The following is a 22,063-nucleotide window of genomic DNA, read 5'->3' as shown; positions in this document are numbered from 1 at the left end:
ATGCAGAGTGCCCACATCTTCTTTGCTCACATCCAAACTCCCTGAATTTAGCTGAAAAAAATATTTTTAAAGGCCTGTTGGAGCACGAAAATAATGACTCCCATTTGTGGACTGTAATTTCTGATGCCTCTGAAAGAAGTTGGAGGGCGGCAGGAGCAGCTCGCTATGGAGGAGAGGCTGGGATGCAGGAGGGCACTCAGGGGACCCCCCTCCTTCCAGGGTGACCCCTCTGCCCCATGATTGCAGCTCCACCAACCTGACTCGTCCCCTCATCCCCAGAGGCTAAAGGGAGAGGCCTGGCCAAGGCTGGGCGTCAAGTGGCTTGTGGGAGAGGGAGGGCCCTGCACCACCCTGGATGGGCGGCACCGGCTGAGGCATTTCTCCAGGCACCCAGGACGGCCACAGCTGCTGGCTCCTGTCACCATGTGTGCGGCTCCCGTGGGACCTGGTCCCACCGTCACCACAGGAGAGCGCAATTGGGATGGTTGCAGGGCAATGAGTGATACCGTAAACAAATGAAACATCTCCCCTATATATTCAGAATTGTAGCCACCTTCCTAAGAAAATAAAAAGTAAAAACATATGAAAGACTTCAAACTCAGTAGTAATCAAGAAAATACAAATTAAGTTTCACACATACTAAGCTGGTGATGAGAACACTGCTCACCTTTCCTGTAAAAGTTTTGAGAAATGAGAGTATCAATAAGTTCTCACTGAGAGTATTAAATTATCACCAGCAGTGAAAACTGACCCGATAACTCTTTCGGTAAAGAATTTGGCAGAATGTTTCAAAAGTCATGGAATTCTTTACTTTTTGATGCAAAACCCATTTTTTTTCAGATTTTTAACCTAAAAAATAATCAACATAAAAAATAAGGAAAAAAGTCATAAGCACAAAGACATTATATCTATTCCTCTATTATATATTATAAAAAATATTGAAATGTTAAAAAATATATATATGATAAATATGTAAATGTTGATATATGACACAGAAGCATAGAAATAATCCAGTTATAAAACAGTGCAAGATTTTTGGTAAAATATAATATGTAACGGAGCACTTTATATTACAATCATAATTATGAACAATAGAGAGTAATATGGAAAGTGGTTTATGAGTGCATATTAAGTTTAAAAGCAGACGGTGGGCCTGGTGCAGTGGCTCACACCTGTAATCCCAGCACTTTGGGAGGCCGAGGCAGGCAGATCACCTGAGGTCAGGAGTTCCAGACCAGCCACGCCAACATGGTGAAACCCCGTCTCTAATAAAAATACAAAAATTAGCCGGTTATGGTGGTGCATGTCTGTAGTCCCAGTTACTTGGGATGTTGAGGCGGGAGAATGGCTTGATCCTGGGAGGCGGAGGTTTCAGTGAACCAAGATGGCACCACTGCACTCCAGGCTGGGCGACAGAGAGACTCTGCCTCAAAAAATAATAATAATAATAAAAGCAGACGGCTGCACAGCAGAGACAATGTAGGACCATGTAAATTACATCTCTGTAAATTCTGTAAAGAGTGGAAAAGCAACATGGGGAAGGAATGAATGAGTGTATTTGGGCGTGTGGCATGTGGCTGAACTCTGCCTCCTTTGAAGCAGCGGCCACGTATTTTGCAGTAAATTACCCTGGGCAGACAAAGGCCTGTGCACGTCCCTCCAGGCCTCCTTCCCACGCTTCCTTCCCAGGCATGCTGCTTGTCCCCGGTGTGTGTTCATACCCCATCCCTGGGACAGAAGCTTCTGGGGCATCCCCACAGCAAGAATGTGTGGGGCTCACAGCAGGTGCTGAGTGAATGTCTACTGAGTGGATCCCAGCCTGGGATTTTACTGACATGTGTTAAGAGACTCACGGTCCTGTTCACATTCCACTAGCAACAGATTTTAAGGAGCACACTTTATTTTAAGGACATGAAGATTTTATTTCATGAAAATCACAACATATTTTCACAACTTAGTGTCATCATCTTTCTTCTACTATAAACTAAACATTTCATTCTTTCCAATTTCTTATTTTTGGCCAAATTATGTATAGATAATAAAAGTACTGCAGAAGCCAAAACATATAGAGCCTATAAATAAAGCGCACGACTTTCATTCATTGGAAATAAAAGGTTTAGACAGGTTTTGTTCATTACTTATCTTGAAATATTAGCTATATAGATGAATATGGCAACAGTTAAAAACAAATAATTCCATCTAAACTAAAGATAGTTCCTTACTTGATTTGTTTCACTAGAAACTAAATAAGGAAAAATATCCAAGTGTAAATTGTAGGAATACAGTGTTCTCACTTCTAGGTGCTCACAGGTGTGATGAGGATCTGGCACTGTGGTCCACGTGACCTGGTTTCTGGGGTCATGGGAGCCTGGGGCAGTGGCTAAACATGGGACTTCAGTCCATACTAAAGACGGGACTCTTCACTGAACAGTGGCCTTGGCCCGCAGCAGCCGGGTGTGCCCGCCACAGCACGGTGGCAGGGGCTATACGCAGGGCCCGTGGCACTGTCACCATGTGTCAGGTGGCCGGTGCAGCCTGGGCCTCGCCTGACAGACGAGCAAAGATTCACCCCTGCAGACATGCTGCTCCCTGCCTACCCTCCCCAAGCAGGAGAGGCCTGCGGATGACTGGTCCACTCCAGGTGGCCAGGGGAAGAGTTACATTAAGAAGCCACCATATGGCATGCAAAAGGGCCACAGGCTGCATAGAAAACTCCCTCTGAAACAAGGCAGACATAGGGGTGCGGAGGGGCTGAATGAAATCATGCTCACAGTTTTAAAGGAAGAGTTTCCAGTATCAAAACCAGGTTTGAATGTCTTACCCACATTTCACAGACACCACAAGTGCTATCGGCACAGTATGAACCTCACAGCCCATATCTCAGTGGTGTCTTAATTCACATCTATGATCCCAAACCTGTGTTCCACAGGATCATGCCCACGCACGGGTCTAACGATTATCCCATCTCCTCTGGGGCTGAGTCTGAGTCCATAAATTTCCCTCAACACAGAAGACACGGCTGTCGCCAGCCCTCCCTCTCCAGGTCAGTGGGGACTTAGCGCAGGTCGGTCTCATGGTGACCAGACGGAGCGCACTGTGCTACATGCTGCGTGGTCTGCCCATTAGAAACTTAGTGGAGTGCCTGCGAGTCATGAGGAAGTCTCTGGGGAAAGTGGTGCCTTGGAAAATGCTCTCCATTTTCCACCTGGACACCAGGCACTGCAGGGACACGGCCAGCTCCCGTGGCCCAAGAACAACCAAGGAGGCTCGCACACGAGGAAGGAGGGCATCTTAAGGCCGAATTGGGGTCCAAAGAGGCAAAACTCACAGAGGATGGCCAAGAAGCTCCCCAAAGCACAGGTACCATCAGGCAGCCTCAAGGCCCAGAGCGGCTCTTCACGTGAGCAGAGGGGACCCCCCCAAGGACAGGGCAGAGGGGTCACCCTCACCTGGAGAGTCAACGACTCCCGCCCACGGCTCGAGCTCGGCTTGGGCAGGGGCCCCAAACTGATGACACAGCGCAGGTTGGCCCACGCCAGCACCACCTACGGAGACACACACCACGGCTGGCGCCGGCTGTGGGCAACTCACCACTCAGTGGATTCAGACACTGGGGACTCCTCATGCTCTTCCCCACACACCCCCAGCTGCCTGCGCCTGACTGAGGGTGCGTGGGGACCTGAACCACCTCTTTGGCCCTGAGTCCCCAAGTCCCACCAAGGCACAGACACTGAACGTCCCCTCCTGGTGCTGCGGGACCAGGCCCTGAGTGTCCTGGCCTTGCTGGGTCTGGTGCTCAGTGACGAAGGGAGGCTCAAGGGCACCATCACAGTAAGGCCACTGTGTCCTGGGAGTCCCCAGAGGGAGTCACTCAGCCCACGGGTGGACGCGAGGCAGGAGGGGCCACATTGGCCTGGGCATCAGGCTGCTGGGCTCAGCAGTGTGCTCTGACAGCCAGAGTCACAGCGGAGGACAGCTGTCTCGGGGCCGCAACACCCATGTCCAGACAGCAGCAAGGAGAGGGTCCCATGGGCAAAGGTGGGGCATTTCATTCCGTTTTGGGGGGTGCGTTCTGAGTGCAGCCTGGCCTGGTTGGCAGCCTCCCGGCTCACACGGCTGACAGGTCTACGCGGTGGGCAGAGTGGCTGCTCTTGTCCCAAGGGCTGAGCTTGGTGGAGGCCGTGCCTGGCCGGGTCCCATTCATCTGCAAAGCATAAAGGGATAAGCAGTGAAGGGCCTGCTCCCAGGGGGAGAGCCATAAGCCCAGTGAGTGCAGGGAGCACTGGGCCCACAGCTGCCTGAGGATTCTCCCTGCGGGAAGAAAGGTGCAGAGAGAGGGGAGCCCCCATGCTCCTGGGGGAGATGAGAACGTGCACACTGTGGCATCTCCACCCACACAGTTCTCCACGCTGACTTCCCTTAAGGGCACTGCAGGCGTGCTGTGCTGAGCGCTCACTCCCTCCTCTGCTCACCCATCTGCCCGGCATCCACGCTTTCACCCCCATGCATCTGTCCATGCTGCGTTCATTCCATGGTGACTCGTGGAGCACGTCACACACCCAGCACAGCTGTAGCTGTGGGGCTAGAGCAGCGCACGAGCCAGCCAGCTCCCATGGAGCAGGGCAGACGTGGTCCCTAAGCAAATGGAAAACCCCACAGCGGCCGGCGGAGGCGGAGTGCGAAAATGGGTGGGAGCGCCTTGATTGAGCACCGTGTGCAGGGAAGGACTTCCTGAGGATGGGACACCTGAGCCGGGCTCCAGCAGCGGGGGAAGCAGCGGCGCAGTGAGAATCCTAACAGGGCCTGCTCCAGACTGCCTGGGGGCCTGCCTGGACTCTGGAGGGCAGCAGGGATGGGCCACCTCATGGTCAGTTGATCTCTAAGTCCTCCCATCCCTAAGTGAACACAAGAAGCCCTGACTCTTCGGGGTCAAGGGGGAGGGCTGCGGTTACTTCATCAGGACACAGGGCACTGTGTGGGGGACACAAGCCCAGAGCACGTGCAGCCTGCAGGCCTGAGTCAGGCATGAGAGGGGGACAAAGACTGCTGGGCACCCGAAGCCACCTCTGCTGCCTGCACACCCCATCCTGCTGACGACCGAGCCTGGGGAAGGAGAATGGGCTGGGACCCTCGGTTTACGGAGGCTGCACTCACGATGTCCGAGTGGAAGGGCTTCGCGTTGGCGGTGCGGGCGGAGCTGCTCGTGAGCGACCAGACCTTGGTTTTGTGCTTGAAGGCGGCTCTCACCTTGAAAGCGGGGAAGGCATCATGAGAGCAAGTTCAGAGGCTGAGAGCAAGTTCAGAGGCTGAGAGCAAGTTCAGAGGCTGCAACAGCCATAACCAGAGGAGTCTGTGCCGGTGCAACTCCGGAACCACATGTGCCAGGGAGGTTGGGATTGGGAAATACCAGTCGGAGCTGGTGGCTCCACAGCTGAGCTGTGCATCGCTGCTCTGTGGGGCAGACCCAGGTTGTGTCACAGGCCAGGGAAGCTGGGTGTGGAGTGGCCTCTGCTGGGCCCCTCACACTCAGCAACAAATGTCCCGGGGTGAGTGTGAGAGAGAAGCAAATAAACAAATGTGTGGTGGGCAGGCAGGCTTCCATGGCTGCACTGCCTTCCTGCCACCCGGATCCACCTCAGGCCTTGCAAGAGGTCACTGGGCATTGTGATCAAGGGGTCACTGGGCTTTGTGATCGTGCAGCCCTTCTACCTGGCCACCATCGTGCTCAGTGACTCTCTGCTCGGCCCTCCTTGGCCCACCTGGCCTGTCCTTGCAAATGGACACGCCACTGAGACAGACCGGGCAGGGCGGCCCCTCTGCCCTGGGCCCATTCCCCATCCCAAGGCAGCTCCCACAACCTCAGCCTGGCAGGGGCTCAAAGCTGACTTGGGAAAAGTTCTCCCACAGGAGCAGAAGTCCTTGGGGCAGCCCCTGATTCCCCCCAGCCAAGTACACGGCAGGTGCCAGGCCCAGAGCAGTACCGAGAATAAGCCTGCACTGGCTGCCCCAGAGTCCAAGGAGGCCACATCACAAAAGTCCTCTTCCCAGCTCCCGTGGACAGAAGTCCTCCCTCTCACACCCAGGCCAGCTTCCCCAAGGCCCTTGAGGAGGACTGTGGGGAGCACACCTACATCTCACTCTCCCCGAGATGCAGTCGCCACTTCTCCAGGGAGAGAGGATGCTTGCACATCGCTTAGCAACTAGGCGGGGAGAGAACAGCTGCTCAGCAGCAGGCCCCAGGGCACACAACTTGTCATCAGGAACGCAGCTGGCTCAGGATTTGAGTCCCAGACACCACCCTGACCGGGCAACGCTATTCCTGCTCCTGTGACCTTTCAGAAAGGAAAAGCCAGCTGCACACTGCCAGGAGTAGAGCGGACATACCTCTGAATTCAGGAGACAATGAAAGAGGAATATGAACAGTCCCTGGGAAGAAAGGGAAGAAACGCAGAGATTAGAGCCCTTTGCACGCAGTTAGGAACACTAGAGGTCCCTCCCACGCAGCCTGGGAGTGGCACTGGCACCGCACGCTGTGACACCAGGTCCCATGACCCGGGGCCTGTGAGGACGGAGGGGCATCCTGGGTCCCACCCTGTGATCCAACCTAGATTCAGGCAGCTGCTCGGGCCGAGTTCAGAGAGGGGGTGCTACGTGGACAAAGGTGCAGCAGCAGGTGAGTTCCCAGGCAGGCTCAGTGCGGGGAAGGGCAGGCACTTCCGGAAGACGTGCCACTGGCCTGCAGGCACAGACGCAACTTGAGTAGCCCAGGGAGGGCCGGGAGGGCAGTAGACGGTGATGGGGACCCATGCCCGCCCTTCCTCGGGGGACTGTGGGTCTGAAGGCCCTGACCCTGCGCATCCCAAGTCTTTGGTTCCCAGGTGACCCTCCCTGGCCCTTCGCACAGAGGACAGCACCTGGGGGCCGCCCTGGCCACCTCTCTGCCTGACTCTCTTTCCAGAGCTGCCGCAGGCTGACTGTCTTACTGTCCTCCATTCCCAGCCAGGACATGCCAACTACAGATGCTGGCCAGAAGCATAGGCAGCCCCGCCCTGAAGGGGTCAGGATCCTGCAGGCCCCACTTTCTGAGAGTCCTCAGGCTTCGGGGACGCCCCGCATTACAGGCTCCTAAGGTGTGGCGGGGAGGGCAGGCCTGCCTCCTGCCCCTGCAGCCCTAGCTCCCTGCAAGCCTGCTCCTGATGGCTGGCGGCCCCGCCTCCCTGCCAGTCCCTGACGGCTGGCGGCCCCACCTCCCTGCCAATCCCCGCAGGCTCTCACCTGCAGGGAGTTGAGCGTGGCGAACATGTACTGGAAAACCACAGCACAACCATTGACAGCAAGCACGCCAAAGACCCACGAGGTGCCCAGGATGGGCAGCAGCACGGCCACTGCCTTGGCCGTCAACCTGGAGAGAAACAGCGACAGTCACCCTGAGCGGCAGGAGGGCAGGTGCAGGCTGTGAGGACTGCCCTCGAGACGCCAGGCTTCCAGATGGGTGCAGGCACCGCCCTGCTAGGAGCAAGACCTGGGGTCCTCCCTGCAGGTAGCCCTGGTTGAGGCATTTACCTGGGAGGAGCCTCGGTGTTTCCACACCTCCATCCCTTACAGCTGGTGGGTGGGAGAGAGCTCTGGAAAAGTTCAGGTAGCACCCAGGGCTCACCCAGGCCATAGGGAGAATCTGTCCAGGCCCAGGGCTTGCATTTGAGCTGTTTGCAAAGATGAGGAGGAGCCAGGCCGCAGAGGAGAGATTCGGGGGACTGAAGCAGCACAGGGTCCCCCGCAGCGTCTGGAACCCAGGCCTCCTGTGAGACACTTGAAACGGGGCAATGAGGCCCGGGCCTGAAATGAGGCCACGGCCGGGAAGAATCCTCCAGGCCTCGCTGGGCTGCAGCCCGCATGTCCCCCGCTGACCACTCGAGCCCTCCTGTGACACTGATGGTGAGTTCTCACAGGGCAGGACCAAGTGATCATCTTCATGTCCCTGCTCATGCTCAAAGGACGTGCTAAACAAGGGCTCGCTGAACTGCACCGTGAACTCACAGAGTCCCATCGCCGAACACACCACCCCCATCAGCATGCGTTTTTATCTCCCTAGAGCCCCATGGGCCCTCTTGACACAGGAGAGGCAGGTTATGTATTGACCCCATTGTATAATAAGGAAACTGAGGCCCCACAGCCCCTGGTAATGGCTAAGGCGATACAGGGTTTCATCAGGGGCAGAACCAGAGGGTATGCAGACGTCCCCACCTGGGCCAGAGTTAGCACCCACTCTGACTGGGCCCACCAGCTGTCTACCTCAAAGCCATTCCTGATGTGCTGTGTCAATCATGGCCAGCTACCTCAAGTCCAGTCCATCCTGACTTCTGAAACAGCTGGGCTTTCCACAACAGGGACCTTCTGCCTTTGAGCTTTAGAGAAAAGTCTAGAGACTAACGGAGTTCCTGCTGCCCAGGTCAGCCACTGTCACATGCCTCAGTTTGCCCCTCATCACTCAGCCCAGTGACTGAGATTGTCTCCCTCATAGACTGTGGGTTCCCTAAAGGCTGGAACTTGGTCTTTTTTTCTCTGTAACCCCAAAGTGCATCCCGGCGCCAGGACTCAGAGGCTCTCAGGAAATAAACATTGAATGAATGAATGAATGAATGAATGAATGATGAACAAATGGACGGACATGCAACAGTGCTGCACACAGATCCGGCACCTCCCCGGAGGAGGTGAGACACGGCCATAATGAGCTTCCTTGTCAAGAGCCCAAGAGCCTGGCAGTGACAGCTCCTGGCAACGGGCTTCTATAAAACCCAGAATTGTTCCAGCACTTCAGATCGCAGAGAAGCTGCAGCCAGCTTGTTCTCATAACACTAATGCAATAAAAATAAAACACCTGTTTCTGGGAAACAAAAATATCATGCATTATTCAGCTACAATCTTTAGATCCCGGGAAACCATATTTGAAAGGAAAGGTCACCGAGAAATAGGTACCAAAATGTGCTACTTTTAAAGTGATGGTTTGACTTTTCTTAAAATGAACAATAGAAGAAGATCTTGGGGGAAGACGCTGAGCTGAAGCCGTGAGGACTCTCAACACAGCCAGAGCTGTCAGTGTCCCTGGTCAAAAGTGGAAGGAGAGGGGTCCCTGGATCTGAAGGAGGCTCTGGGAAGGGGGTGTGCTTTCCTCTCTATGACCCCCTTCTGCTCCCCCAAGGTCAGCCCTGGCCTGGGGGGCTCAGGCCTTGAGTCTCCAGCCCCCACAGCCACCTGCTCGTGGGTGCATTTCCATGGGGGCCTCACCCTCACGCCCCCTCCCCCAAGGTCCCACTTGTAAAACCTGACCATTCTCTGCTTCTTTTTCAGGAGTCTGGAATCACAATCAATAAACAGAGACTTTTTTAAAAAGTGAAAGCCAGGCTTCTCCCCCTTCTCAGACCTCACCTATTCTATTCTCCACTTCTTGGGGTAGGGGGGGTGGCGGGGAAGTGAAAGCCAACCCTGTGGAGGGCCCCTGAGGAAGAATCTTATCTTGTTATTCACTGAGTACTGGGCTGCTTGGCACTAAGAAAATCACTAGAGTAAAACCAGAGGATGAAGAATAGGAAGGTGCTGGGGAAGCTTCCTCACGATGCAGTGATTGCCTCTTCCTGCCTGGCACCTGCTCCCTGGCTGTGCTTTGTCAGCCCTGGGAGTCAAGTGTTACACAATCCACACTAAGAAGATTGTGAGGAAGCATCCCTGGGGGGTAGACCTGGCCGCCCAAAGGAGAGGAGCTGAAGGCATTGGGGAATGCGCTGGGTTACACAATGGAGAGGGACCCAGAGGGGTCTGTCCCCAGAGACGCCTGCCTGTACCTCCCCGGGAGGGACGCATCTCTGGCCTGCCAGGTGCAGACTCATGTGGGAAGGATGGGCAATGCCTTCAGCTGTGCCCTGCAAAGACCTGGGCATGCTCTCCCGGGGCACGCTACCTCGAGCCTTCACAAGAGCTGCAGACACAGTGCCAGCCTGTCGCTTGGAGGACATTTCTATGGAGAAGCAAAGGCAGTGGACAGAAGCTGCTTCCTGGGTGGGCACTGAGGGAGGATGGGGGGCAGTGGGGTAGAGATGGAAGGCGGTGCACAGGTGCAGGGCAGGTGCACAGGGGTGTTCTGGTGACAGTGAAAGTAGTGGTCTCGTGGGGGCTCAGACAGGGGAGTGTGAGCTTTTGCTGGAGACAAGCTGGCAACAGACTGGCTGACCCTGAACGCTGAGGTGAGGGCCTGGGGAGCTGAGGGCTGGGGTGAGGAAGGGACAGGTCCCTCCCTGGCCAGGCCATGAGAGGTCCAGGAGACCAGCCTGGTCTCAGCAATGGAAGAGGAAAGGACGTGATCTCTGACCCTACGAGCATCTCTTCTTGCACGGGGCACAAGTCTGGAAGGTTTCCAGGAGCTGAACAGCCCAAGGAGGCTGCAGCCTCTTGTCAGGTTAATTTATGGTGTTTGGAATTCATTACAGACTAATTCTCTCATAGATTCACTGCTGACATATTTACCACTTTTGCTTTCACATCAGAAAAGATATACGGTGGCTGAAGTAACATTACAAAATGTCAGCTGCCTGGTACCCGTGCCCTGCTTTTCACAAACCCCCCAAATTCCCTGTGAGGGATGGCCTCCCCAGCTTTCAGCCCTGTGGTTTGGGGGTGCTGACTGAACAGTCACATGGTCATATGAGTGAATCCCCCTCTACAGGGTCTGGCTCAGGGAGGGCACAGGTCCAGCCAGAGTCCCCATCCTCCAGGCGCAGGCCTCTGTCTGAGCAGGTGGGACAGGGACTCCCCCGTGGGCCTGAACCCCTGCCGCAGCCATTCTGCCACCAGGGGGCAGAGTCGACCTCGGCCTGAAGCCAACACCGAGGATGCGAAGGAGGAGCTGGGCCCCGCTGCTGCAACTGCCAAAGAATTCCTGCAACACCAAGGCTTCTGAGCTCCGGACTTTGCAGTCAGCTGCGTCAGTGAGTCCCCCTTCTGCTTAGGCCAGTGTATGCTGGGATTCTGTCACCTGCAATCGGCTGGGCCCTAACAGATGCGGGTCAGGACACCCCCGATGGCAGTGAGTTGTGTGGCTGGAATCCCTCACAGAGACCCCACCCCTTCTCCAGGTGGGCAGCCCAGAGCACACCAGGACACTACTCTCCCTTGGACCTTCCCTGATGTGCCAGCTGAGGGGGAACCTGTTATCATCCCGTTCTGCACGTGAGGAAGGCAAGGTGCTGAGGGGCTAAATAACTCGCTGAGCCCAGCAGATGGCCAGGGCAGACGCAGGACTGGCAGGGGCTTTCTGGCTCTAGAATCTTCCCCGTTGCCGCCCCCAGCTGCTCATCACCCTGGGGTGAAGAAATCCCTAGCAGAACTCCGTAGACTCCGTTCTTCTACAGATGGAAGCTCTGGGGCTGGGTAAAGGCCCTGTCCTGGGTCACGAGAGCCAAGCGAGGACGTGAAGCCAGAGCTGCCCCGAGATCACAGGGACACCGAGCTAGTGGAGGACTTTGGTGCCGGCCACAGGAGGCAGGAGTGGCTATCTCTCCTGAGATCCAGAGGATCTCAAAGCAGTCCTCTGGGGGCAGAAGGGCCGTGGCACTGCTGGCAGCCTGAGGTCAACTTACTTGAAGGCACTGGGGTCTCCATGGATCTTGTAGTTGTCGGCGCTGATCTGTGAGATGACTCTGGTCACAGCGATGAGGATGCCAATGTTGACCTGCACAAGAAGACACGAAGGAAGGTGAGGAGCGCCTGGGCTGCACCTGCAGGAGAACTGCACCCACCTGGCCACTGCCCTCACCACAGGCTACCCCTGCCCAGCCAGGCCTCCTGAGACACAGAGGCGTCACTGGGACAAATCTCACCCTGTTCCGTGGGCTTTTACCAACACACACAACATGCATGCTTGCCTGTGAGAGCTCCTGCGCTGAGAAGACAGCAGAGACAAGTTCTAGCCCCAGGAACACATCCAGGCATGAGGGCATGAGCCTGGGCCAGACCTCATCTTAGCATTTGCTTCGTTAGTGTGACCCTGGGCAACTCATCCAGGTCCTCTGAGCCTCAGTGCCCCAGGTGACGAGAAGGACAGTGCCCACTGTGCAAATGACTGCTCAATGTGCCAGGCCCCAGCACAGCAGCTGGCTCTCATCTCCCGCCCCGGCCCAGGCCTGCGGCTGTGTGACCCACAGAAGCTGCGGCAGACGGGCATCATCTGCCAGCACCCCTCCTTGCTGGGAAACTGCTGGAAGGCTCCTGTTGGGACCTATGGGGGTGGGCGGGGCACTGAGGGGCCCGTGGCAGAGGCTTCAGCACAACCTGCCCCTCACCTGGTCAGCTCCATCAGTAGGAGGCTGGCAAGGCAGGCACAGCATGGGGAAGAGCCCCCTAATGTCCTCTGGCTGCAGGGTTAGGGTGAGGGTTAGCCTTCTCCCTTGTGTCTGAAAAATTCTGAGGCCGTGTACAGAGTCAGCAAGGAGTCCAGTTCCAGGGTAAAGTCCTCTGTGTGAAATCTCAGGCTCGAACTTTCAGGCAATGAACAGGGCTCTACCTGGCCAGCCTCACAGGGCAGCTGCTGTCCCCACGCCAGCCTGGGTGCAGCCAGAGCCTGCCAGTCTCTGAAGGGAGCTGCAGTCAGAGGGCCAGCCTCGCTGTTCCCCCGCACGGGATGGGCCAGCCTGGCTCTTCCGCACATCTGCACCCCTCACCTAGGCGCCCGCGCCAGGCCTTTCTAAAGCACCTGCTGAGCCCGCCCCACCCTAGGGGCCCTGAAGGTACCTTCTGTGCCCAGGACTTTTCCACTGTGAGCCCTTCCCCTTCCTCCTCGCGCAGCTCCCAAGCCCATGAATCAGCAGGAGCCCCCCGCCCAGGGCTCTCTCAGCAGGAGACCGGCCCTGTCTGCACGGAGGCTTCAGACCCTCCTGGTGCTGTTCTTTGGGGGAGAATGGTGCGTGGTGGGGCCACCCCCTCCTGCCTAGCCCCTTAGGACACTATTGTGGCAGTGAGCACCCCAACTGTTCCCTCCTCAGCTCCTGTCTTCACTGACCACCTCAACACCTGGCAGCTCAGCTCACGCCCAGCTCAGCTGACAGTCTGATGCACCTTAGTTGCCCTTATTTTCCTATCTGTAAAGTGAGGCTAATAATAGAAGGGTCCAAAGGCCAGGGAAGGGAAAAGAAGTGAACATATTAGCCACCCAGCATGGCGTCTGCACAAAGAGCATGTCCAGAAATGCTGATGCCCTCCAGCCAACCTCACTGTGTAACGACAAGAAAGCCACACTCAACTAGGAGCAGAAAGCAGAAGCAGCGTGGATGACAGGTCAGTGGTTTTCAAATGCAGTGATGATTCAACTAGGACAGTGACAAACACGTAAGTGACTAATGTGCAGTTATTACTTCGAGTGGGGATTTCAAATGCAGACGGCTGATGGTCACTGATGTGTGAGTGGGGCCCGTGCCCTCGGGGCAGGCTGGCCTTGGCCATCTGCCTGGGAAGAACTTTCGTGCCTCCAGTGGTGGCTACAGCATCACACAGAGAGGAAGGTGGAGATGGAAGGTGCCCCAAGTCAAACTGCCACAGACCCTGCCTGCCCTTCTTACTGAGATTCAGAAGTTTTTCTTGAATAAACGCTTTTAGTGTGCATGCCTTTGTTTCTAGAATTCCGAATATTTTTCAAAACAATTCTTCCAGTTCTTTCCTTGTTCTGGGGGTGGAGATTTCCCCAGGTCCTGACTCTGCCATTCTGCAACTCATGCCCCTTTCCCTTGAGGGATTTCTATTCTGGGTACCTCACCCACTGACATAGGCAGGGGCCTTATCTGTAACAAGATTGGAAACAACCTGAACGTCCACACCCAGACAGCAGGGTGGGGCTGCCAAGCACACCCAGACAGCAGGGCGGGCCTGTCACTCACACTCAGACAGCAGGGCAGGCCTGTCACTCACACCCAGACAGCAGGGCAGACCTGTCACTCACACCCAGACAGCAGGGCGGGCCTGTCACTCACACCCAGACAGCAGGGCGGGGCTGCCGTCCACACCCACTCTGTGGAACACTTTGTGGGTCTGAGACAGACTGAGGCAGCTCTTCCTCGGCGAAGAAGCCACACCCCCACATGCAATGAAGGCGGCGATGGGGTGGGTATGTAGTTATAGCCCCCCATCTGCACAAAAGCCCGGGATCCCCATGAAACCAGCATCACGGGTTGCCTGTTTGGAGGGAGGGTGGAAACCAGGAATTGCAGAAACATACATGGGCAGACACATTTATGCACAGATTCTTAGGCTTTTCCTTTAAATTTTGTGTTGCCAATTCAAAAATCAAATTCTTTAAATTTTAGTTTTAAACAATTATAAATTAAAAGGAAATAATATGAAACCCATTTCCTGTGAACGACTGAGCAGTGTCCTTGGGCTCAAGTGGAATAGAAACTCAGCCATGCAGTGTTTCAGTGATTCAGGGGATGGAGAAACCGTGAAGCCTGGGACCCATGAGAGGGATGCCTGGAGACGTTGGAGAGGGTCTCAAGCAACTTGAGTGAGTGCAGAGTTCCCATCAACCAACACCCCACCTGAGCTCAGAATCCCATCACAACCAACACAACCAACACCTCACCTGAGCTCAGCGTTCCATCATACAACACCCCACCTGAGCTCAGGGTCCCATCAACCAACACCCCACCTGAGCTCAGAATCCCATCACAACCAACACAACCAACACCTCACCTGAGCTCAGGGTTCCATCATACAACACCCCACCTGAGCTCAGAATCCCATCACAACCAACACAACCAACACCCCACCTGAGCTCAGAGTCCCATCACAACCAACACAACCAACACCTCACCTGAGCTCAGGGTTCCATCATACAACACCCCACCTGAGCTCAGGGTCCCATCACAACCAACACCCACATAAGCTCAGGGTGTCATTACAACCAACACCCCACCTGAGCTCAGGGTCCCATCACAACCAACACCCACATAAGCTCAGAGGTCTCATCATCACTCCTGCTTTGCCGCTGGAGGCTATGAAGTGTGGTTCTGCCCCGGACCTCTCAGCTGTAAAGCTGAAAGATGCACACATGACTGTTCCCAGACTTTTCTGACAAGGCCACTGAAAGGATGATCAACTTGCAGCAAGATGTTTTGCCAATGTGAAATGCTACGAGTGATTAATTTGCGATTTCAAGTCCTTTACTTTATCTTGACCGCTTTGCATAAGATCCACTCTAAGTGTTTCACAACAGTTAAGCTGATCACATTATTACTTGTCAGAATTCATCATCTTTCCTTTTTCTCCAAAGATTTTGCTGGGTCTTTTTTTATCTTTTAGCTTGGGTCAGTCTGGTTTCATTTTCCAGGCACATTTTTTCCATCTTTTCAGGATGATACATTTGCTGTGGCTTCATAAGAGGAGGAGCGGCTCACCACGGCCTCCAATCCTGCATCGGTGCAGTTAAGTGGGGGACTCTGGCTGCGAGTGGCACAAATTTGACATTTCATGAAAATATAAAACAGAATCAGGCCTGGCCCCCCTCACTCCATTTCACTCATCCTCATCCATGCCTTGCCGTATGGTACACCCACACTCGACTACAAATCGGAAAATGCCCTGGGAGTGAGGCATGTACAGTGTGAGCACCACGGATGTTCAGCAGCTAAGCATCTCCCCACTAAAGGCAGACAGATGTCAAAGAAACAACTCACAGGCCTCGCTGCAGAAGAAAAACCGGAATGCACATGGAGGCAGAAGAACTGTAAAGCAAAGGTCTCGTGGCTACTATGAAAGCTAAGATCACAGTGATCTCTGGTGGGAGGAGGGAGGCAGGACTGCATAGGAATCCTGGTGTTCTGTTTCTTGACCTAGCTCAGGGTCACCAGAATGTTGATTTGTGAATAAACACTGAGCTGGACACCACTATTTCACAATGAAAGGGCTATACAGGTACATACACACATACACAAATATGTAGTTTACACAACAGTGTGTGCCTCAGTCTGTTTTCTGCTACTATAACAGAATACCACAGACTGGGTAATTTATAAAGAACAGAGATTTATTTCTTACAGTTTGGGAGACTGGAAAATCCAAAGTCGAGGGGCCTGCATCTGGTAAGGGCCTTCTTGCTGCACTGTCCCATAGCAGAAGTCGGAAAAGCAAGAGAGCACAGAGAGAGAGAAGGGGGCAAAACTCAACTTTTAATCAGAAACCCACTTGTTCAATAATGAAATCACTCCCACAATAGCAGCATTAACTCACTCACGAGAGCAAAGCCCTCACAACCTAATCAGTTCCTAAGGTTCCACCTCTCCGAACCTGTTGTACTGGATATTAAGTTACATGAACTTTGAGGGAAACATTCAAACCACAGGAGTATGTCTCTGTCTGTCTGTATTTAGGTATCCGTATCTATGTATCAGTATCTACATGTATCTACAGACAGTTCCTAACTTAGGAAGGTTCGAGTAACAATTTTTCGCCTTTTCAGTGGTGTGAAAGCAAGACATGTCAGTACAAACTGTACTCTGCAAACCTATACAACTAGTTTTTCACTTCCAGTATTCAATTTCATTTGATATTCAACATTGCATTATAAAGAGGCTTTGTGTTAGATGATTTTGCCCAACTCTAGGCTAATGTAAGAGTTCTGAGAATGTTTGAGGTAGGCTAGGCTAGGCTATGATGGTTCTGTAGGTGATATGTATTAAACACATTTTCAATTTACGATATTTTCTGCTTATAATGAGTTTATCAGGACTTAATCCCATCGTAAGTTCAGGAGCATCTGTATATATCTGTATCTATATTTATGCTTAGCTGTACCTATGAATCTATAGCAATGCATCTGTATCTATGTCTGTATTTGTATCTGTATCCATGTATCTGCCTATATCTGCATCTACATTTCTATCTGTGTATCTGTCTCTATGTATCTGTTTGCATCTATACCTCTGTATATATATCTGTAACCATATCTCTATCTGTCTCTATATAGACACATAGCTACCCTGGCTTCTCCCCAAGGGAGACAAAGATTTTAAATCAGAGACTCCTTCTCTTCCCAAGACCTGGAGGCACTCTCCTTCTTTCCTCGGTGGGGCCAGCACAGAACAAGCCATTTTGAAGGCTCAGGCTAAAGTGCCCCTGACATCCACAGAGTCCCTGTTCTTTGGGGGAACAGGGTGTCTAGGCGCTGTGGCTTCTGGAAAATCAGGTGTTATGGGCTGAACTATGTCCCCTTAAATTCATATGCTGGAGCCCTAAGCCTCTGTACCTATGAACAAGACCATTTGGAGACAGGTTCTTTAAAGATGTAATTAAGTTAAAACGACGTCACTAGGGTGAGCTTTAATCCAATGACTGGCTTAAGCAGTCATTTATTTTAAGAGGAGATTAAGATGCAGACGTGCACAGAGGGAAAAGCATGTGAGGACACAGGGAAAAGACAGTTATCTACGAGCTAAGGAGAGGGGCCTCGGGAGAAACTAACCCTGGCGACACCTCGATCTTGGACTTCTGGCTTCCAAAACTATGAGAAAATAAATTTGTTTAAGCTGTGCAGCCTGTGGTCCTGTGTTACAGCAGCCCTATAGACTAAGACACCAGGGAATGCTGGGCCTACGGGCATGTTTGCATTTTGTGTAACTGGAATCACAGAGTGAATGAAAATCCATTTCCCTGCCTTATAGCAGAGAACAATTCGAGAAGGGACAGTGGGCAGCATGTGTGTTTGGCGGTAGATGCCTGGTGGGGGTGTTACTGGAAGTCTCTGGGCTCTGCCCTTTTCTCCTCAACCCTAGGCCCAGCAGGCCCTACAGTGACCCTTTACTGTCTCCCAAATTCTTGCCTTTTCAGGATGAACCTTGCCAGGATACAGGGAAACCACATGTCCTAATGCAAACACACAGCTTCCTAAAAGTTTTTAATTTTCAAATTATGCAGGCAATACATGGGTGTTTTTAGATGCATACAATCTTGAAGAACATACTCCCCAAACCCAAACCTCTCCTTAGGGAACCGTTATTTTGTGTGCATCTGTCCGGGCATTTTCTTATTCAGTTATATGTTCACATGTGAGTGTGTACCCATATAGAGCTTTTAACTTTTTAAACAAATGGGGTCATGCTATACTTGTGATCCCAAAACCTGCTTTCTTCATCTGGAAATAAGGCCGAGGACTTGTCAGTAAATGAGGAATTAACCCAGATGGCACAAACCCTGGGATCCTCTGAAGACGTGGGAGGGACAAGACCCCCAACCCCCCTCCACGGCACTCCCTGCAGGGGTCGGCTGGAACCTCCACGGCACCCCCTGGCCCCGAGGTTGATATGCCTTCTGCCAAGAGCCAGTTAGTACTTTCGGCTTTGCGGGCCACGCAGTCGTTGTTGCAACTATTCAGCTCAGCTGTTTTAGCCTGAAAGCAGCCACAGACAATGTGCAAATCAATGGACGTGGCTGTGTGCCAAGAAAACTTGATCTACAAAAGCAGGCAGTGGGCCACACTGCTGCCATTTGCTGGCCTCTGCACTTGAACCTGGAATCTTTTTTTTTTTTTTTGAGATAGAGTCTCACTCTATCGCCTAGGCTGGAGTGCAGTGGCGCGATCTCGGCTCACCTGCAAGCTCCGCCTCCCGGGTTCACGCCATTCTCCTGCCTCAGCCTCCCGAGTAGCTGGGACTACAGGCGCCCACCACCACGCCCGGCTAATTTTTTTTGTATTTTTAGCAGAGGCGGGGTTTCACTGTGTTAGCCAGGATGGTCTCGATCTCCTGACCTCATGATCCGCCCGCCTCGGCCTCCCAAAGTGCTGGGATTACAGGCGTGAGCCACCGTGCCCGGCCTGAACCTGGAATCTTTTAAGGCTGCCCCATTTAGCTCTTGCCTCCCTTCCAATCTGCCTGTTGCTACCAATGTCCCAGGAGGGCATGAGGACCTCAAGCCAGCTGTGCTGAGAATCATCTGGAAGATTCTAAAGGCCAAGAAGCCGAAACTTCAGGAGGTGCAGCTTAGGCAGGAATACTCTTAAAGCTTCCCAGGGCCGGGCGCAGTGGCTCACGCCTGCAGTCCCAGCACTTCGGGAGGCCGAGGCGGGTGGATCACCTGAGGTCAGGAGTTTGAGACCAGTCTGGCCAACATGGTGAAACCGTTTCTACTAAAAATACAAAAATTTGCTGGGCATGGTGGCACCCGCCTGTAGTCCCAGCTGAGGCAAGAGAATTGCTTGAACCTGGGAAGCAGAGGTTGCAGTAAGCCAAGAGCGTGCCACTGCACTCCGGCCTGGGCGACAGAGCGAAGGCTCTGTTGCAAAAAAACAAAACAAAACAAAACAACCCCCCAGGTAATTCAATTATGTAATGAGTTTGAGGGCTCGTTCTGTCCTCCAGGAATGATGGCCACTGACAACAAGGAGTGGGGTAGGGGGTGGGGCCCTAAAGGTAATGTCCCCTCGGGAATGACAAAAGGGACTCTAGTGAAGCTGGGAGCCACAGGGGTGCTGGGTTCCTGGCGCCGGGCCCCACGCCATATGGGTGGTGAAGGAGCCAGGCAGAGCCACCTCGGAACCCCAGCTGTCACTGACCACGGTCAGACATGAAAGCCAGATGACCAGGACAATGTCTGACATAGGGGCCTGTTCTGCCCAGGCCCTGCAGTTCTAGAGGGTTCAAGTCAGTACAGAGGGGGAGAATAAAGAATAGCAGACTTGAATACAACTTACCCTTCCCACTCTCTGTCACTAAACGTCCTTTAAACCCCCTCCCAACTGGCCATGCTCCAGCCAGGAGTTTGATGACTGAAGGGCCTGGAGTCCGTTCTGAAAGCGTTTTTGCATTTTGGTTGACAAAATGAATGGTCCTCCCAGACCCCCAGGGAGCGCGAGGACCTCTCACTGAAGCCTCTGACACTCTTTAAAGGGTAGAGTCGGTAAAGCGATGGCAGGTGATCCTCACGCAGCCCCAGGGAGACGCTCTGGCCCCAGATCCTAAGAGCTCAACCGCACAGCCCCAAAGGCGTCCCCTCTGGAGCTGACAGGGACTCACTGAAAGAAAAACCAGCCCTACTCGGAGCTCTGTAGACGCTGTGAGGGAGGCTCTGATGCCACAAGCCTTTCCCTTGCGACCTCCTCTGCTTGCACAAAGATTCCTGCCCCTCGGCTGGTGGCGCCCCGCCCAACGCCCCTTGGCCCCTGACGCCCCTCAGCCCAGGGAGCTGCTCCAGTTCGCTGCGGGGCCCTGACCCAACCTGCAGACGGGAAGCCTGGGCCAGGACGCACAGCCCGGGCCCAACCAGCCAGGGCCCTCAGAGACAGGCACGTGGAAGTACAGAAGGGAAAGCACAGACTCTGCTGAGGTCACACCCTGTAATCACGACCCCATCATGCCAGCAGCTCCTGGTGTCCACCGGTGCTAACTGCACAAAGAAATCACGTGAGGCAGACCTGACCAATCATTGGACTCCATCCCATTTCCCTGATTGGTTCTGGGACAGACACATGACTCACCACAGCCAATGAGAACCAGCCTGGGACTTCCGCTGGGAGTGCTGGGAAAAAGCCTCCATTTTCATCCGGGGAGGCAGAGAAGATGAGAGACGAGCCTCATCCCAGCGCGGTGCAGGAGCCCCGGGCACAGCCTCCCCACAGATGGTCCCGACTCAGAAGCCGGTACATCCCCATCCGTGTTTAAACTCAGAGTTGGGGCCAGGCACAGTGGCTCACGCCTGTAATCCCAGCACTTTGGCAGACCGAGGCCGGCAGATCACCTGAGGTCAGAAGTCCGAGACCAGCCTGGCCAACACGGTGAAACCCCGTCTCTACTAAAAATACAAAATTAGCTGGGTGTGGTGGCGCATGGCTGTAATCCCAGCTACTCGGGAGGGTGAAGCAGGAGAATCGCCTGAACCCAGGAGGCAGAGGTTGCGGTGAGATCGCACCACTGCACTCCAGCCTGGGAGACAAAGTGAGACTCCGTCTCAAAAAAACAATAACAAAAACAACAACAAAAAACTCTGAGTTGGGTTTTCTGTCACTTGCAAACCACTGTAACAGTTATGTGTGATTCCCAGGAGGCTTCTGCTAAGATTCCCCTCTGCAGCCTTGGAGTCCTGGTGACTTCTCAGCAAGGAGCTAGCCGGAGGGTGAGAAGGCGCCGGAGGATGGGGAAGGACGAGCCCGCGCCTGTGCTGTTCTCAGGGCTGTGTGCCTGCACCTGCCGCCTCGGCTGGAAGAGCCCTGGGGCCTTGAGTGGACCCGCCTGGAAAGCACCGCCTTCCTGAGCATTCAGGGAAATAAGACCCTCAGTCACTGGCCCAGAGGAGCCCTAGTGAGGAGTGACCGAGGAACGACGCTGCATCCTTCAGAAGCTCCTCGGGGGGCCCCATGCCATCTCCAGAGCCCCGCACCCTCTCCTCCTGCCCCTCCCCAGCCCCGCTCTGCGCCCACAAGGGCAGGAAACGTACCACGATGACAAACAGGGCAGGGGCTACAAAGGCCCAGATGGCGCCACTCGCCAACGACAGCCAGCAACTGCGGAGGGAAGCAGAGCCGTTACTTCAATAACCTCGTTCCACCTGCCAGCGTACCTTCATCCAAAAGTAGTTGCTAAGGTGATGTCTTTCTCAGCTACAGGGTCCACCTGGGGCAGTCATACAACTTTCCTAATCCCTGCAAATGTATTTTTATCCATGATGATCCCACATCTCATTCTTGGAAAGGATTTTCCAGGTTTGAAGACCAGGACAGCAACCTCTGGAGAGTTTAGCCAAAATCCAAAATAGATTTTAATTTCATTATGAAATAGACCTTTGCTGGGGACTGGCTTTCCTGCAGAGCACTTCAAATATGACCCAATAGGGGCCTTCTGTGAGGGATTACCATACTGATGAGTTGTCAGCGATGCAGCACCCGACCATTCCCATATACCCAAAGCTTGGGGTCAGTTCCACTCCCTCAGCCCTCCAACTGAGAGGAAAGGTTCCAGAGGGTCCTAGTGATTGCTCTGATGTCCTGAGAGGAGGGTCCAGTTTGAGGATCTGGCCTCTGAGAAGTGACCCCCAGAAC

The 22,063-nt window shown here is 53.8% G+C and overlaps 1 protein-coding gene across 2 annotated transcripts in view; it reads right to left on the bottom strand.

Moving 5' to 3' along the window:
- Positions 1-1,897: 1,897 nt before the first annotated feature.
- ADGRD1 (adhesion G protein-coupled receptor D1) overlaps positions 1,898-22,063 on the bottom strand; it is a 185,927-nt gene continuing 165,761 nt past the window's right edge. For both annotated transcript variants that reach the window (XM_024256382.2, XM_024256383.2), the window contains 6 exons: positions 21,463-21,529; positions 11,631-11,722; positions 7,276-7,402; positions 6,385-6,426; positions 5,155-5,247; positions 1,898-4,204 (listed from right to left, as the gene is read on the bottom strand). In XM_024256382.2, the coding sequence (XP_024112150.2) occupies positions 4,109-4,204; positions 5,155-5,247; positions 6,385-6,426; positions 7,276-7,402; positions 11,631-11,722; positions 21,463-21,529 (517 nt within the window). In that variant the 3' untranslated portion in view covers positions 1,898-4,108. The remainder of the gene's footprint in view (positions 4,205-5,154; positions 5,248-6,384; positions 6,427-7,275; positions 7,403-11,630; positions 11,723-21,462; positions 21,530-22,063) is intronic.

This window comes from Pongo abelii, chromosome 10 (genome assembly GCF_028885655.2).
Source record: "Pongo abelii isolate AG06213 chromosome 10, NHGRI_mPonAbe1-v2.0_pri, whole genome shotgun sequence".
NCBI classification, from domain to species: domain Eukaryota; kingdom Metazoa; phylum Chordata; class Mammalia; order Primates; family Hominidae; genus Pongo; species Pongo abelii.
This window is presented reverse-complemented; position numbering and strand designations above follow the sequence as displayed.